The sequence below is a fragment of the Pelodiscus sinensis genome, chromosome 9 (assembly GCF_052426305.1).
Source record: "Pelodiscus sinensis isolate ZL-2025 chromosome 9, ASM5242630v1, whole genome shotgun sequence".
NCBI lineage: Eukaryota > Metazoa > Chordata > Testudines > Trionychidae > Pelodiscus > Pelodiscus sinensis.
Genome location: NC_143060.1, coordinates 62,094,153 through 62,112,374, shown reverse-complemented (window position 1 = coordinate 62,112,374; position 18,222 = coordinate 62,094,153). Strand labels below are relative to the sequence as shown.

At 46.2% G+C, this 18,222-nt stretch overlaps 2 protein-coding genes across 6 annotated transcripts in view; one reads left to right on the top strand and one right to left on the bottom strand.

The window, feature by feature from the left end:
• Positions 1-18,222, bottom strand: part of ABL2 (ABL proto-oncogene 2, non-receptor tyrosine kinase) — a 79,338-nt gene that overhangs the window by 3,214 nt on the left and 57,902 nt on the right. For all 3 annotated transcript variants that reach the window (XM_075936854.2, XM_014575449.4, XM_014575448.4), the window contains exons 3-10: positions 17,768-18,063; positions 16,204-16,476; positions 13,457-13,541; positions 9,106-9,283; positions 4,633-4,817; positions 4,178-4,330; positions 2,985-3,074; positions 1,351-1,524 (exon numbers count right to left, since the gene is read on the bottom strand). In XM_075936854.2, the coding sequence (XP_075792969.2) occupies positions 1,351-1,524; positions 2,985-3,074; positions 4,178-4,330; positions 4,633-4,817; positions 9,106-9,283; positions 13,457-13,541; positions 16,204-16,476; positions 17,768-18,063 (1,434 nt within the window). The remainder of the gene's footprint in view (positions 1-1,350; positions 1,525-2,984; positions 3,075-4,177; positions 4,331-4,632; positions 4,818-9,105; positions 9,284-13,456; positions 13,542-16,203; positions 16,477-17,767; positions 18,064-18,222) is intronic.
• TOR3A (torsin family 3 member A) overlaps positions 1-18,222 on the top strand; it is a 51,345-nt gene that overhangs the window by 17,325 nt on the left and 15,798 nt on the right. Inside the window, exon 6 of one of the 3 annotated variants that reach the window (XM_075936857.2) lies at positions 15,912-16,206. The exons of 1 other annotated variant lie outside the window; for it this stretch is intronic. In XM_075936857.2, coding sequence (XP_075792972.2) covers positions 15,912-15,985 — 74 coding nt within the window. In that variant the 3' untranslated portion in view covers positions 15,986-16,206. Of the gene's footprint in view, positions 1-10,330; positions 10,742-15,911; positions 16,207-18,222 lie in introns of those variants that run through there. One more of the 3 variants, XM_075936858.2, reaches the window with a different exon arrangement.

Genomic DNA, 18,222 nt, shown 5'->3' with positions numbered 1-18,222 from the left:
ACCCTCCAGCCTGAAACACTTGGACTGTCCAAATCTAAAGAGCTTTCTTCTGAAAAAATGTAACTTAGTGCACATCTGGTGTTCTTAGGCAAATGATTAACTCAGAAAAATAAGTACAAGTTCACTTGACAGAAAATGTATGAGAAAATCAAAATCCACTTTTGTCTTCTACTTTCTTATTTCCTTTCTTTTCCCTGAACATATAGAACTGACAAAACACTGCAACAGGGTTTTTTCCCCCCACTTTACAGCAATAAAAGTGAAATTAAAAAGGAAGGTTTAAAAAAAAGAGTAAATTTACCGAAATTAAAACTGCAAAGGTTTTCTGGAGCCTGGTAAAATATCTGTCTGCTGAGGCTAAAGCCAGTCCCTGAGGCAGAGCTGCTTAAAATGCACTAGCACAGGGGTGGCCAACTCATTTAACAAAGAGAACCAAAGTAGCGGCAGAAAAAATGTGAAGAATTGTCAAGTGCAAAAAGAAAAAGAAAAAAAGAGGAGACTGCCCCTTTAAGAAACACGCTTAGACTTTTTGGCCATATCAGGCTCCCATTGACAGCCGCCATCTTCAGCGCCATTTTGAATGGTGAGCACAGGGGGGCCGTGGGCGGGGGGGAGCACAGGAGCGGCTTCACAAGCTGCATTTTTTGGGGGAGAAGAGCCGCATGCGGCTTGCCCACCCCTGCACTAACATGTCATGACAGAGATCACCAAGCTTTGAGTCAGGCAGAAGTCACAAGTGAAATAAGCCTAAGGAATTCAGTAACAAGTTCTTGGAAATCTGTTATCACACAAAGACTGCTTCCCAAGATGGAACAATTATTGAACTCTGAGTCCTACAATGATGTAGCACCTTCTTTTCAATGATGCTAGAAATTCCTCCATTTGACTAGTAATTTCTGCACACATACTGTGACCAAAAGGTCCAAACTTGTTCTGTACCATTTCATACCATTCACAGCCATACTGCTTTTCTCCATCTTGGAATCCTCCTCTGGGTATCAGCAGCTTTCCCAAGAAATCAAGCGTTTCCTCAATCTGATCATTCCCCTGGGCTACTCCAGGAACAGTAACAGAGCCAGCATTTACTGGCCCTGTACATGCTCAAGGCTGTGTTGCTTTTTCCTCTTACCTTAACAGTGCAAATTGAATGATATGACTATATCTAGTTGAGTCTATTTGAGGAGTTATTAAACCTACAAGCCATACTGCTAAATTACACAGGGCAGGTGCTCAGCTAGTATAAATGGTTCATAGTTCCTTTGACTTTTAGTAGAGCTATAACAATTCACACCAGCTGAGGATCTGCCCCACACCTTCCTGGTCACACTGATGCTTTCATTGTGCCCATACCTGGTGCTGAGCTGGAAGCGGAATGCTCCACAGTATCTTGTGTTCCTTCAATATTCTCCTTGTTCTCCGCCTGTTTCTTCAGAGTCCTAGTTTTTGAGGGAAGCATGGGTAACCGGGGCAAATAGGGAACAATAGATGACGAAGAGGCTGTTCTTCCAAGTTCCTCTGCCACCTCTGTGAGAAAAGCCAGGGGAAAAGTCAGAATAGAGAACAGAAGAGGAAAGGTAGAGTCTGCATCTTTATAACAGGGACTGGACTGGACAGAAGAGAGGCATCACTTAGCAACTGATTAAGCCACTAGGGCACACTGTGTATTGGCTATCCCACCTCTCCTTGGGTGGGCAGGACTAGAACCTGCCACCCTGCACTCCTCAGATGAACGCCCTATCCCCTAGGGCCAACTTTGCTCTTCCAAGACCCAGGATGCTGATGATAGTTACTTACCAATGATCGCAAGGTAACTCATTTACATTTTTAAGTTCAGCAACTACGCCCTAACCAAAGAGTTCTAAAAAGTGGCCTCTAACTTTAACAGGGAGCAGCAGCCTACAGGGCCCCCCCAATGCAGGTTCCTGTTAGACCTAAGAGGAAGGTTGCAGGGCTCAAGATGTAGGACACTTTTCTCTAATGTATACCAGGTAGGTAGGTCCTTAAAGCTCATGGCAATTTGCCAGGCTGCCGCTGGTCTGGGCAAAGTCTGACTGCCCCTATTCTACGCCATCACTGGGAAATTTTAGACAGGAGTATTTTCTGGGGCAGGAAGTGAATAGACCAACTTCATTTACAGTTACAGTTACAAAGGCTGTTAGGAGGTGCCGAGGTACTCTTCTCTACTGGCTAATACTGTGCAATGTGTTTCAGACAATGGGCTTGTCTACTCTACACTATAGATAATGGCAGTATAAAGTTATGTCGCTCGGAAGTGCAACTAACCTCCCCCCCAGCAACATAAGTTATGCTAATCTAAGTGTCCTCGTGGACAGTGCTGTCTGTGGGAAAGCTGCTGCCACTGCTTGTGGGGAGTGAATTAATTCAGTCAACCAGAGAACTCTCGTTTGTTGGCATAGACAGTGGTGCATCATCACCAGGTGTTATAGTTGCATTGGTGCAGCTGCCCTACTGTAGCAGTTCTAGCGCACAGTAGCCCTAGGATTTATTTTCTAGCTATGTCCAGGGGATTATTGCATCCATGTGTTGCTGGTAATGGCACATTAGGAAAATCTGATTTCAGAGACTAAAACAGACTATTTTGTGAAAATTTTGTATTTATATTCACACAATTTCTGAAGTAAAAAATATAAACCCTACATGTTTCACACCCACCTTCCTCCCTTGGGCCCCTGGATGGTAGTCAGACTTAGGTCTGCAATGGAACAAGAGTTTTATTTTTTCTAAAAATCTCTCCTATTTATAACTGAATGAATTACTTTTGTTTCCCTGGAAGTATTTCTACAGTGTATCTAATCTCATTGCAATGAATATGAACACAAGTTTGCACATTAGCAGAATACAGTCCAGTGGCCTCTAGCAAGGTGAACACCAATAGAGGTGTGATCAACCTGCCTCAGCGAAACAGTGCCCTGGAGGTGAAACTCCACTCCCAACATTTCAAGCACAGCAGCATGGGTACTTGCCTTCAGAGATGCTGGAGTCATGGAACATTGTTTCAAAGGCTTGATGGGTCTCAGCAAAGGATGGTCGGTCTGTGGGATTCCACTTCCAGCCTGCAGCACGAGAAAACGGGAAAGCTCTCAGTTCACAGGAAGAGTGGAAAATCTAGTATTCTCACTGAAAAAAGGAAGAAAAGCCTCCAACCTACTAAATAACTGCTGATGGACTGTACGATCCTATTGCTACACTGGCTGTGGAATTGGTCCTAAGTAAAGCACTGGTGTGGTGTTGATAGGTCAGGAATTACATCATTTGATTTAAGCCCAGCACCATGTCACTGACATAAGTTTTTCCAAACTTTTTTTTTTTTTTTACATTCAAAGGGAGTTTTTCCTTGTTCGCTACCTCAGCCCTGGAGACTGAACTCTTATCCAGCTACAGAAGAAGTATTGATAGCCCCAGCAGTATAAACGTTCAGCAATGAACCACTGATATTTTTAAACATTGCTGGGGGCCTATAGTGGGGTCTATAACCCCACGTAGGGCAACGAAGGGTTAAGGAGTTGCCAGCCTTAGCCTACCACACCTGCAAGAGAAGTTCAAAGGGGAGCAGAAGAGCTCACTTATGGGGAGACCAGGGAAGAGGACAGGCCTTCCAATGTTCCCTCCTGCAGAAATGGCTACAGCAAGGCAAGATCTTTCCTGAAAACAACTGCCTGAAGATCCCTCCCGCAGGGGAGTGAAGGCCTGATGTCCTGTGAGAGGCATTCTGCTCCCTTTTGTACTAACTCAGCTTGTGCTAATTCCCTGGCTTTTTGTGGCGGACTACCCGCATGGCCAGTCACAGGAAGACCCAGGCCACCACTAGCCAGCAGATACAGCCCCCAAGGAAGAGAGAGCTGCCACTTACGAAGGGCTAGTATAATTCAGTCGGCAGGAGCTACGTGGGCCTCAGCCTCTGCTGACATTTCCAAAGGCGCCATCTAGTAACAGTAGTAATGGTGATTTTCTGAAGTGGACATGTGCACACTCAGACCCTGGCTTGACACCATCACACTCATTTCACACAGTCAAGCACACACCCATCAGGTGGATGGTGAAAGTTTTTAAGCCAGCTGATTTGGAGTGGCAGACTCCACAGCCTATTATAGACACCCTCCATCTACCCAGAATCTCCTATTTTGCTGCCAAATCGAAAGTGAAAGGAAATACTCACATGCCCTCATCAGTTCATAAACCTTTGGAGGGCACCCCTCTGGCTGTTCCATCCGATATCCCTTCTCCAGCAAATCGTACACCTGTGAGAGGTCAATACCTGGGTATGGTGACATCCCGTAGGTGGCAATTTCCCATAAGAGCACCCCAAAGGCTGCAAAAAGAGGAAAAATAGGCCATGATTATCAATCTGTCTCTTCTCTTCCATTGTCTGAATGCTACTGCGCTTTCTACTGTGACAAAGCACTCTCTCCTCTGAAGGTACTTTTCAGGACAGCCTGTGGGGAAGGTGGAGGGAGAGATTAGCATGCTAAAAGTATTGCTGCGTTTTGGAGTAGTGCCCTAGCCTGGTATCACAGCACATCCCTCTCACAGCAGCCTAAGGAATCAAAGGTGCCTGCTACCCGGGCTCACATAGCAGAGGGCTTTGCATATGGGGAGTCCTTTCCTTCTTACCCCACACATCTGATTTAATGGAGAAGGTGTTATAGGCCAGGCTCTCGGGTGCTGTCCACTTGATAGGAAACTTGGCTCCAGCATGAGCTGTGTAGGTATCTCCAGTCATCAGTCGACTTAAGCCGAAGTCAGCCACTTTCACCACATGGTTTTCTCCCACCAAGCAGTTCCGGGCCGCTAGGTCCCTGTGAGGGAGAAGAGATGCAGTGGCAGAGGTGTAAACATTCAGAACTCTTGATCCCAACACACGTGTGGAATGGGCTTTAAAAGGTCTTTGCACACCAACTGCCGGGCCACAGGCACAATTTATTTGTAATAATTTTACAGTCTGCAGTTTGTCTAACGTATACTAATTGTAGCCTTCAGCAGTCTGCCACTGACACTACCAGCACCTAGTGGTCAACTGGCCACTCCACTACCTATCCCTTTAGGGGTCTGGGAGGGTCCAGCAGATGCATATAGAAACCTGGGGATCTTTGGAAGCAATGGTGCTTGGGGGAAGGAATCTGGACCTCGTGCTTTCAAGGGATTGAAACCTTGCAGAGATGGTTAGGTGAGGCTTCCCTCTCACTCGCCCAACTGGGAAGGAACATGCGCTGGCAGGAGAAGGCGGGACCCATGGGAGTGGAAGGCTGTGAAGTGTGGAAGAGTGTTCAGCTGAAGGAAATTAGCAAAAGCCTTGCAGCTGTTTCAAGTCACAACTCCTGCTCCAGAGAAAGTGCTGGGGAGGGAATGCCTGCTTAAAGGAAGGCAAGACTGATTAGCCTAAAGCTAGGAGATAACCCTAGCTCCAGAGAGGGCGATCCTGCTTCAGGGAAGGTAGGACTGGCTAACCTGAGTCAAAGAGGCCTAGGGTGGTATTATAACTCTATAGAGACAAGGCTGAAGGGGAAAGATTGACTAAGACCCAGGCAAAAGATAGAGGAGTTCCTTGCCACAGCCTAGATGCTATGAGCAGATTCAAGGGGGTATCACTGTAGCTGCCAAAGAACCATTATTCTGTGCCGATTATGCTTCAACTGCTGTTTTGTGTCTAGTTTTGGGTACCACACGTGAGAAAAAAATGTGTACCAACTGGAGAAAGTCCAGAAGAAAGCAACAAAAATTAATTAGAGAGAGAGAGAAGACATGACCTATGAGAGAAGTTTGAAAAAACTGGGTTTGTTTAGTCTGGAGAAGAGAAGACTGAGGGTGAATGTAACAGTTTTCAATTATATAAAAGAGTGTTACGAGGCGGAAGAAAAATTATTCTCATTAACCTCTGAGGACAGAACAAGCAGCAATGGGTTTAAACTGCCTCAAGGGCAGTTTAGGTTGGAAGTTAGAAAAAAGCCTTCCTGTTGGTGGTTAAGCACTGGAATAAATTGTGTAGGGAAGTTGTGCAATCTCTGTCATTGGAGGTTAAGAGGAGGTGAGAAACACCTGTCAGGGATGGTCTAGATAATACTTGGCCCTGCCTGGAGTACAGGGGACTGGACTAGAAGACCTCAGGTCCCTTTCAGTCCTATGATTCTATAATCCCAAGCAGTGACAGGAGAATCTAGAGGCCTGACAGATTGTGACAAGCTGAGCAAAAGGTAGGAGCAGTCCAGGGAATATGGCATAGGGACTGAAGGAGCGTCTTTAGCCACAACCTCGAAGGGAGAGTGGGCCTAGTTTCCCCTACTCCTTCGCAGACCAAGTGGCCAGGTCACAGGAAGCAGAAGGAGAAGAGGCCAGGTATCAGCCAAGGATCCATGTAAGCAGTGTGCCTGTGTGGGCGCACAACCCTATTCTGAGCCCCAGGAAGAGGTTCAGAGCTTCCTGCCTGCGCAGGGAGCTCAGCTGATTGGCTGGGGAAGCAGGAGCAGGGCAGAGCTGCCTGATAAAAATGGAGACGCTGGCTCCAGCCTCTACTCCAGACCTACACAAAAGATGATCCACAGGCCGGATCTGGCCATGAAAGCTTTGGCCGGCTCCCTGCCTGCCCTGCACGCACTCGGCATTCAGAAAAGCTGGAAACGTGTGTGTTTCTCAATGCTGAGAGTCTGGAGGGAGGGGAGGCAGGTTTCTCATGTTGCCCTCACCCCTAGTACTCCCATTGGCCAGTTTTGACCAATAGCAGCTGCCTATTTGTAGGACAGGCAGCATGTCAAGTGCCCCTTCACTCTTATCCCCCAGGCTCACAGCATTCAGTTCTGAGAAGTAAAAATGCTCTCCTGAGTGTGTACAGGGGCTGGAAGGCAGGACCCTGGCTAAAGAACCTGCTGGGCTGCTGGCTGGGAGCCAGGTAAGCCACTCTGCCCCCCTACTCCATGTAACCTAAACCTTCTGCCCCCTCTCCAGCCCCCGTACACCTACCCAGACACTGCATCCCCTCCTCAGATCACAACCCCCTCTTAGACCTTGCACCCCAGTCCTCTATCCCTACTCACAGCCCAAATCCCTGCACCCCCTTCTTGTACTCCTGGCCCAGGTCACAACCCTCTCCCAGACCCTGCACCCTCTCCTCCTCGCCCCAGTCCATTGCCCCAGGTCACGATCCCTCACTTCACCCAAACTCCCTCCCAGATCCCAAACCCCAGTCCCTTACCCCAAGCTCCCTTCTGCACCCAACCTGCATCCCAGATCCCCAGACCACCTCCATTAATATAAAGGAAGAGTGCGGCTCTTGACCACTCACCAAATTCTTGGGAGTGGCCCCCATCAAATTATTGCCCACCCCTTTGTTAATGGCTTAAGGTAAGAAAGAAAAAGATTCTTTTATCAGAATTTTTTAAGTGTTGCAGATTTCTAAAACTCTGGTCTTAATGATTTTTTAAAATTCTGTGTTACTAATTCAAACATGATTAACTGTATTGCATTAAGGCCAGATCTTTGCCATCTGGTAGAGTTCTGGCTCTTATGAGTCAGAAGCAGCAAGTACTAGGTGTGATGCTGGCAGTTTTGTAGGATGAAACCTTATTTGCCAGGTCTTTGAAACACGCATCTGTCTGTTAGAAAGGATGATGCTACATGTACTCTAAGGTCTCAGAGGGGTAGCCATGTTAGTCCATAACTAAAAAACTTAAGCAATAATGGTCCTGCAGCACCTTAGATTAACAAAAATATACAAATAGTCAGGGCTTGCCGAATCGCGGCGAGCCCCGCTCACCAGCCACGCTGTCCGGCGATCTGTGCATGCACAGATCATTCTGCACATGCGCAGATCGCCGGAACCCGGCTCTTCCGGGTTGCAATCTACTCGCCACGGGCAAGTAGATTGCATTATTTGTCAAGCCCTGCAAATAGTATCATGAGCTTTCGTGGGCACAACCTAATTCTGAAGCCAAGGGTGGTGTTAGTTTTCTTTTTATTTGATTGTATATTAAATAATTACAAGTATTGCTCCTTGTCAATTAATCTCTTATTTTAATATATTTTCTTCTACTTCTAAATATATATTTATATCTATGGTTTTTGTTTGTACTGGTGGGTGCCTTGCACAAAACACCTCAATATTGGTGTTGCACATAAGAAATTTCAGCATGCCCAAAAGAAAGTTCAACCTGCCTAAGGACTGAAAATCTTAGAGGGAACTGTAATCATGGCCCCCCAACTGAGGACAGAGCTTAAAAGTGACTCAACTTTGGGGTTTCCTCTGAGACTTTTCTGTTAACTCTGGAAGGCTAGGCCCATACAATGACAGACACTGATGGCACCAGAATTACTACAGGGGGAGTTAGATTGAAAAATGCACTGCAACACTGAACCTAGACATGGGAAGGTGCTCTTGAGGGGAGAGGCAAAATGGCAAGTTCCCCAAAGTGTATGAGGCACAATGCACGGTATAAGCCATGGACTCTGTCTCAGGGAATGTAACTTATGAAGGACAGGGTGACAACAATAGTATTATGTGATTACAAAAGGCCTGGCCACAGGAGCCAATTATTATTTTAAATAAAAATAAGTGCCCAATATATATGCACTCCTTACCGTGAGACTGATGCTGAAAGGGCCTAAAGTATCTATTAGTCACTCACTCATATCCACATCAGGATGAGTGGGAGCAAATGTATTTTTGCCTAACCCTTCTGCTGCGCTGTCATTATGCCACTACATTTTCAAAGGACAAGTAATTTTAATTGAATTAGCAACTGAACACACTGAAACAGACCACTCTGAACAAGGAAACTTCAGCACCACCACTAGGAAGGTGTGCCCATGGTTCATTCTATGCTGGGCCTCTGTTTAGGCTGCTAACATCAATGGCTATTGTGAGGAGGGACACATGCCCATTGAGAATGGGATGAAATTAACTCACTGCGCACGTGTCCTTTAATTACTGAATTAGACCAGACCTGAACAGGTGACTCTGGTTCCCCATGTCTTTCAAAGAGCTTGTAGGAGACCTTACTTGAAATCCCACTTCCAAGTCCATGAAACTTGCAAAAAATGGCAACATCCCTTCCCCCTTCACTGCCATGTGGGTTTGTGACACAGCATGCTACCTACCTATGGATGAAGTTCTTCTTCTCCAAGTACTCCATAGCAGAGGAGATCTGCGTGGCCATGTAGAGCAGCACGACAGCGCTCACCTCCTCTCGGTTGCATTCTCGTAGGTAGTCCAGCAGGTTCCCATATGGCATATATTCCGTCACAATATAAAAGGGTGGCTCCAGGGTGCACACACCTAGCCATGAGAGAAAGAGGCAACATTAACATTTAAGTAACTATTACCTCAGCCCTAGTTCACCAGGGCTACATCTAGACTGGCATGATTTTCCGCAAATGCTTTTAACGGAAAAGTTTTCCGTTAAAAGCATTTGCGGAAAAGAGTGTCTAGATTGGCACTGACGCTTTTCCGCAAAAGCACTTTTTGCAGAAAAGCGTCCGTGCCAATCTAGACACACTTTTCTGCAAAAAAGCCCTGATCGCCATTTTCGCGATCGGGGCTTTTTTGCGCAAAACACATCTGATCTGTCTACACTGGCCCTTTTGCGCAAAAGCTTTGTGCAAAAGAACTTTTGCCTGAACGGGAACAGCATAGTATTTCCGCAAGAAGCACTGATTTCAGACAGTAGGAAGTCAGCGTTCTTGCGGAAATTCAAGCGGCCAGTGTAGACAGCTGGCAAGATTTTCCGCAAAAGCTTCTGCTTTTGCAGAAAAACTTGCCAGTTTAGACACAGCCCAGGACTCTTGAAGGATCTGAAATCCATTTACTGCATTTTCTACCAGGGTAATGTAATCCCCTCCTATCTGTAGTACTCACAGGCTTTGTCTACACTGCAGGGGTTTTGCGCAAGAAGCCTTTTGCGGAAGAGTTCTTGTGCAAAAACTTCTTGCACAAAAGTGCATCCAGACCTCAAAGCGCATCGCAAAAAAGATGCGCTTTCGCCCAGGAGAGCGTCCACACTGCATGGACACTCTTGCGCAAGAAAGCTCTGATGTCCATTCGCAGAATGGCCATCAGAGTACCTGTGCTTTTTCCCATAGGGGTTTCTTGCACAAAAAACCCTCCGGAGCATCCACACTTGCCTTTCTGTGCAAGAGTTGTAGTGCAAAAAGGAGTTATTCCTTGTGGGGAGAGGAATAACTCTACCAGCGAAAGCCCTCTGTTCTGCCGATTTACTTGTGCAAAAACACACTTGAGATGTGGACGCTCTGCCGGTTTTTGTACAAAAACCTTGTAGTGGAGACACTGCCAAAATGTTTTTTTGTTGAATGTTTTATTTTCTAGTATGGTGTAACAAACTGAGATACATGAAGCAAAATACACATTCAGTGCCACTCTACATACAGTCTTAGTACCAATGTACTAACAAGCCAATAGAATATGCATAAGAAAGCTGTACCCTTGCATCGCTGTGAGACTGAGTGGAAGAAGAGATGTTTGGAATCCCAGGATTTTGATCTATTTCTCACCCTCAAACTCAAGAGAGCTGATCAGAACTCCCCCCTGAACCAGCCATTACCAGGTAAGTCAGCTGGGTAAATCTACAAGTTAGATTGTCACAAACAATGTAAGCCACTACCACCAGGCAGCCTGCTTGTAGATTGAGACTCATTCACACTAAGGATGTTAAGAGGCAGGTAACTGGGTAATAGTGTAATCAATACAAATTGTATCACTACACGATTAGTCAATAAGGGTATGTCTACACTACCCCGCTAGTTCGAACTAGCGGGGGTAATGTAGTCATCCGCAGTTGCAAATGAAGCCCGGGATTTGAATTTCCCGGGCTTCATTTGCATGAAGCCGGCCGGCGCCATTTTTAAATGCCGGCTAGTTCGGACCCCGTGCCATGCGGCTACACGCGGCACGGACTAGCTAGTTCGGATTAGGCTTCTAGACACGGATTAGGCTTCTAGCCGCGCGGCATGGGGTCCGAACTAGCCGGCATTTAAAAATGGCGCCGGCCGGCTTCATGCAAATGAAGCCCGGGAAATTCAAATCCCAGGCTTCATTTGCAACTGCGGATGACTACATTACCCCCGCTAGTTCGAACTAGCGGGGTAGTGTAGACATACCCTAAGAGAAGGCACTTAGAAGGAGCTACCCCCACTGCAGTTCAAATTTAGTAAGAGCCGGGCATGCAGGCAGCTCCTGGACCCAGCAAGAATTGAGACTGAGCGAGGCTTCCTCTGTCTCGACTTGTGCCAGATCCAGCAGCCCCCTGTCCACAGGGGGTCCCAGCAAAGAGCTGGGACTCTCTGCAACCAGGGGCTGCTACCGGAGCAGCCCCTGTTCATGGCCAGCCCTGGCCGTTGCAGACGGGCTACTGCTGAAGCAGCGTGCCCCATCCCCAACCACACCCCACACTGCTGCCTCTGATAGAGACAGCAGAGCGGGAGGGTGGTGGTGATGGTGGTAGTGACACTGCAGGGAACCAGCTTTTAAGCCAGCTGCCCCCAGCACCAGCTCTTGCTTCCCTCCCCCCACCCTGCTGCCTCTAATATAGAGGCAGGGGAGGAGGAGGATGCAAGTAGCCTAGGATTATTGGGTAGGTGACTAATCAACTACTCATTTAATTCACTCACACTCCTTTGATAACTTGCACATTTAATGCAGCTGTGTGCAAAGTATGTATTGATGACACAGCGAAACATGATATTGGTGTCAATTATCCTATAAACAGGTCTTACCCCCTCGTAACTCCCTTTTACGGTTTATCATTCTGGCTCTCTCTCACTCAGAAACATCATACTCCCAACATGCGTCAGAAGAGGCACCCCAAAAAACACAAGTCTATTTACACTGTACTCTCGTCCTGCTAGTAGGCAGGGCTGGACCGAGACATCCCATGTGTCTCTGCTTGATAATGGGTACAGAGTGATTAAGATTACTGGAGTTGTTCACATTCCCAGCATTATTTCCTTTCACCCTAGTCTTAGCTGACAACTTGGCTCCTGAAAGTAGTTACAGTCCAGGGGCAGCAGCAGATGGGACTATACACTGGTGAAGATTTGGGATCTAATGTCTATGGAGACTCTTTCCCTGTACAGAATTAACAGCTATGCTAACTATGTAGCAGTAATAACCATACCACGCAGATGCCAGTGGCAGAACTGGGGTATGGCCAAGCTGCAAAGCCTGCGTATTTCTCCCACTCACGTGTTGCTCTCTGTTTTGCCTCTCCACTGCAGTTCTCTGTTAAATTCAAACCCAGAGGTCAATACACTAATATTTATTTGATGATATGCATATTATTCCTCTCACAGCAGAAGAGATTTGGTTGCTTAGTACTGTTATTTGTTATACACACATTTAACCTATTCAGTGGGGCTATTTCAATAAATGTCTTTTTGTTCATATAAGTATCTGTGCAAAGACTATGACATTGTCTTGTGTGAATGAGACCATCATATTTGCCTTTAGATATGACTCTGGGTACGTCTACACTGTGTGAATATTTTGAGATACCAGAGGTATCCCAAAATAGCTACCCCGTGTCTACACAAGCCGTGCAGTTTTTTAAAATATATTTTGAAATAACAGGCATGCTATTTCATTATCCCGGTAAACCTCATTGCATGAGGGTAAGTGATGGCTCAAAATAGCGTGTTATTTCAAAATTTGGCACTGTGTAGACACACCAAATTTCAAAATAAGCTACTTCGAAATAATTTCAAAATAAGATGTGCAAATGCACCCTCAGTCTCTCAGGGCAGTGATAACAGTATTACTTTAACTGTCTTTGTATTTTTGGCTTTTGCACAAATTAAAAAAAACCCCACCACCAACAAAACCCCAAGGCCAGGTAAGTAACATTTTGTAATGTTGATCTGACAAACTGAAAGAGTAGTCTGTCCATTAGCATGGCAGTAGTCAAGATGTAATCTCACTGGATGCTATAGACACAGAGTTGTGTAAAATGCCCGTTCAGGTTTCACTGGCCAGAGACAGAGTGTGGGTGTGCCAAGTTTAATATGTACATTAGTGCTTTAGCCATATAGGGTATGTTTGATAGTGCCCCAATAAGTACATGCAGCACAAAGGTGAGGCCACCATCAAAAGAAGTGACAGATCTCAGTATGGAGTTTGATCCAAGCACCCATCCAGCATTGCCTACTGGACTCTGTCAATAGAGATCACTGTTCTCTTTTAATGTATTGGATTAAAATTTGGGGTGTCAAATTGTCAAAATGGCCATCAGTTAGACCAAGTCTGAATGCCACTGCCACAAGCATACACTGTGGACGTATTGTTAGCTTAAACCCACACCAGAGCCAGACTTTGCAAAAATAGCGAACAGAGTAATGCAGGTCAGCAATGTGAAAGCTGTCTCTGTTTTTAAACAAAGATTCAATTTCAGTAGAAACAAAGATGCTAAGCACAGGAGAGATATCAAGCTCCTTCACTCACCTAATAATTGCACCAGATTTGGATGCTTGATTTCCTTCATCACAGCAGCTTCTTTCAAGAACTCCTCCACCTCCATGGTATCTTCCTGGAAAAATGGGACAAAAGAAAAAAGGCAAATCCCTCTTAATGACTCTGTCTGTTTTAATATTCCGGTGATCCAACACAGAAACTGGAGATGAATTCTTTAGCATCTGTTTCTCCCTGCTGGATTCATCAGTGCACTAGTGTTGCAAAATAGCATGTCCATTCTTTCCCACCCTTTATCATACGTGTTGCTGCTCTGGCTTTGAACAAATCAGAATCAAAGGACTCCATAACCTCTGACTCAGCAAATCGAACAACTGCAGTGTTGTCAAGCAACTTTATCAGCCTACTGACTGATCTATACAGACCAGGGGTGGGCAGGAGAGCCTCCGTAGGCCAGATCTGGCCTGCCAAGCTGGTTGCTCCAGCCCACAGCCGCCCTGCCGCTCCCCCACCTCCAGGCCAATGAGACCTAGGGACAGGGGAGCATGCAAAATCTCCTCCCCCCACCAGGCGGTTCCCTCTAGGCATCACACACCACTTGCAGGGTGGGGGCGGAGGAGGCAAAGACTTCATGTGCTCCCCTGCCCCAGACTGGACTGGGCTGGGGGAACTCAAGAAAGGAAAGATGCCCTGAGGTCAATTATCAGCAGTTCCTTTGACTGATTAAGGAGTAGTTTTGATGGGTTATGCAAGGAAATCCTGCCAAAGCATCCTCACCTGGAAAGATAACAGCTACAACTCTACTGCATAGAGTGAGATTTAGCATTTTACTGTACTTAGTGGTAACACAAGGAATCTGTAGACCTGTACCTGTAAGATACTAGCTTAAGCAGTTAGCATTAGGCCTCGGACCCTTATGCTAATTTACAGGGCTCGCCAGCTGCGCGGTTCTGCGCTCTGTGCATGCACAGATCGCTCTGTGCCGGCTCTTCCAGGGTGTAATCTACTCGCCACAAGCGAGTAGATTACATTGTTTGTCGAGCCCTGCTAATTTATGACAGTGATCTCTAGCATAGAAAAATGGCCTGGCAGTTTGGGAATTGGGAATAGCATACTAAAGGGCGCGGGAGGGGGAGAATTTGTGCATAATAATATCAGATAATTGCTGGAACAGTTTGGATATTTTACAATGGATCACTGTAGATGCTTAACCACAAACTTGCATTTGTTGAGCTGCCCCTCCCTCCATGTTGCTCTGTCCTGCAGCTGAGCTGCTCCCAGGATTCTCCAGCTAGCTGTGCAGAGCAGGGGATGGAGGGAGAGCTGAAATCAGGGTGTCCGCCTGTCCCTGTACTCCATCTCTGCAAAGCAGGGGGTGGGGAGAGGGAGACCCACAGTGGAGCGGCTCTTGTTTGAAGCACAGATGGCGAGTGACTCAGAGGAGTGCCCGTCTTAAGAGGCAGTGTCCTGTTTCTAAGATTTCAGAGCTCATGTGTGCTCTCTCTTCCATACACTTCCCCTCCCATACTCCATTCTGCGGAGTGGAGAAAGGGGGAGACAGCAAAGCAGCTTTCCCTCTCAGACAGAGTGTGGCTTCTCTCAGAAACTTACCCAGCAGCAGCAAGCGCGCATACTCTGTCACTGTCACACAATCACAGTCTGTGCCACACTGTTTCTGTACCACACACACACACACAATCTGTTACACACACAGTGTGTCTCACTCTCTTTGTCCCTCTGTAGTCCCCAGCCTTCCTGGGACCTGTGACCACATACCAAAATACAGGCAGTGGGCCTCCCTGTGAAAATTACTGTCCACCCCTGCCATAGGGTGAGGAAATTAAATATGGACAAGAGAGGCTGTGCACTCAAATGAACATATGAGTGCACAGCCTCTAATATAGTCCTAAGCCCTACTACAGGGCAGACCCCAGTATAAGGGTGGGGGGAGGGTATGTGTGCGGTTATTGAACTTGCTTTGTATGCCAAAGACAGAGCATGTTTTTTTCCCTTTCATTGTCAGATCCCCAAAGAAACGTGTGGGTATGCATGCAAGCAATGGTACAAGCATTAACAGTAACTTGTACTATTATCTTTGGAGGTGGTTTGGGGTTTTTGTCTCTTTACTAATTGTGCTAATAACGGCAGCGAAAGCTTTGTTGTCCCTCAGTGTAAGTGCCTTTGTTGTGCATATCAGGATTCCCTGCCAGAGACTGAACCCAATAAGCTTGATTCTGTTGTGCCTGCTACTGGGACTAGAATCTTACAATTCCCCAGATCTTTAAATGAATCTTAATTGGAAGTCAACCATGAATAAGCACTAAAGATTTGGATTACACAATGTTGGAAATTAAATGAAGGTTGGGAAGGGGAAGCGAGGGGACACTGTTGTTTGTGAAGTTTTCCAGAGGCAGGACTGGGGTGGAGAAGTAGTTTTTCTTACTTTCTGTTCTCTGAGAAGCCTCCATAACCTGTTTTCTTCTTCCAGGCAGCTGTTCCAATAGTCCTGCCTTGGAAACTCAGTCTCCATGGAGAACAACAGACTTGACTAGGGAATTCTAATTGCTTTTAACCCACACACAGACCATAAAGTTTGTTATCAACCTTTCATCCCTACAGACTACTGTATAGTCAAGTTAGGGTTTCCTCCACTCAATTTCCTGATGTATTTGGCATTAGCAGGTGCCAAATGTTTCAGAACCAAGAGCACACTGCACTCTTCTGCTGGCTAAACACACATTTCTAAAGAAACAGTGAGGGCCTAGCGGTCTTAAACCCACCTTTAGTGTTTTCACAGCAACTGTGAGATTGTATTTCTTCCAGACACCAACGTATACTTCACCATACTGCCCTCCCCCAAGTTTGTGCTTCATGGTGATATCCGTCCGTTCCATCTCCCACTTGTCATGGATCGGGGACACTCCATAGACTGTGGGCTTATTGCACTTGGGTGCTGGGTAATGCAAGGTTGTCACCAGTCCATCTGCCACTGTAGAATGATGGTGAACTAACTCTGCTAATGTGCTGAAGCGGCTTTCAGCTGTCACGTACACCTGATGAGAAAGGATCAAGAACTCATTTAACACCAAAGCTTATCTGAAAGATTTCAGTGATCGTATAAGAAAGGTCAGTAAAAACATTCAAATAAATGAGAGGAATTTAGAGTCAGTTTTGCTCTTTTTGATAGGGAAACAGATAAGCCACTAGGTAGGGTTCACATCTGCAGTACAAGCAGATTTATTTTAATAAAGTAGGGAAACTACAGCTGCTGGTGTGATTAGCTTCTCTGATGACCTTCCCCATGCTTTCCATAATTTTAAAACCAAAACTACAAGTGCAGTCTCCAGTCTCTCTAGGACCAGTGGAATCTCCCTCAGATACGACACACCATCCCTTCATTGTGCCAAAGGCAAGCAACCATTGGTTCAACAATTCTCACATATAGACCATTCTTAACAGGGCCAATTAAAACAGATCTGTAGTCACACCAAACTACCACCATTCTACTCTCCAGTCACCCACTTAACAAAAGACTATTAACAGGATTCTCAGAATGGGAAGCGACTGTCTAGGAAGGAGTACTGCAGAAAGAGATTTAGGGGTCATAGTGGACCACAAGTTAAATAGGAGTCAGTGTGACACTGTTGCAAACAAAGCAAACATGATTCTGGGAGGCATTAACAGGAGTGTTGTGAGCGAGACACGAGAAGTCATTCTGCTGCTCTACTCTGCACTGATTGGTCCCCAATTGGATATTGTGTCCAGTTCTGGGCACCACATTCCAAGAAACGTGGAGAAATTGAAGAAGGCCCAGAAAAGAGCAACAAAAATGATTAAAGGTCCAGAAAACATAACCTATGAGGGAAGACTGAAAGAACTGGGCCTGTTCAGTTTAGAAAAGAGAAGACTGAGAGGGGACATGACAGCAGTTTTCAAATATCTAAAAGGGTGTTAGAAGGAGGAGGGAGAAAAATTCTTCTCCTTGGCCTCTGAGGATAGAACAAGAACTTCCTAACGGTCAGGGTGGTTAAACACTGGAATAAATTGCCTAGGGAGGTTGTGGAATCTCCATCACTGGAGATATTTAAGAGCAGATTGGATAGATATCAGGAATCATCTAAACAATGCTTAGTCCTGCCGTGGGGGCCGGGGACTGGACTCGATGACCTCTCGAGGTCCCTTCCAGTTCTAGGATTCTATGATTTCTTATGAAGTGTTATTTCTTGGATTAGGAGAGATCGCATGGACAGACATTCCCTCTTTATGGTTAAACCAATAAACCTCTCACTTGTACAAGACAATTGAGACAGCACTTCCCATTGTGTCCCCTGGAGAGCGCCTTACCTTTCCATCTGTGGTGGTATTGATCCTGTAGTGGTAAACACGCCCCTCATACCTGAGGGAGATGGACAGCTGCCCCGGGCTGCTCTCACTTTCACGAACCAGGAAACTGCCATTGATGAGGCTGCTCAGCAGATATTCTGCCGCACTGCGCGACACTGGCCCATGATACCAGGAATGCTTCTCCAGGCTGTTCACTGGTGTGATATAGTTGCTTGGCACCCATCCCTGCCCGTTCTTAGAACATACCTCACTCCACTCGCCATTCTGGTTGTAACCTAGGACTCGTAGCTTCTCACCTGAGGATGGGGACAAAAGGGTGGGAATCAAGTTGAAATCATGTGAGTCTTCTTTGAGTACACGTACCACTGGTTACCTAAGCCACCTTTGCAGCTAGGGGACACAAGTCTTTGGCAAGGGCCCTCTAATACAACCATCCCAAACTGTTCCATATAATT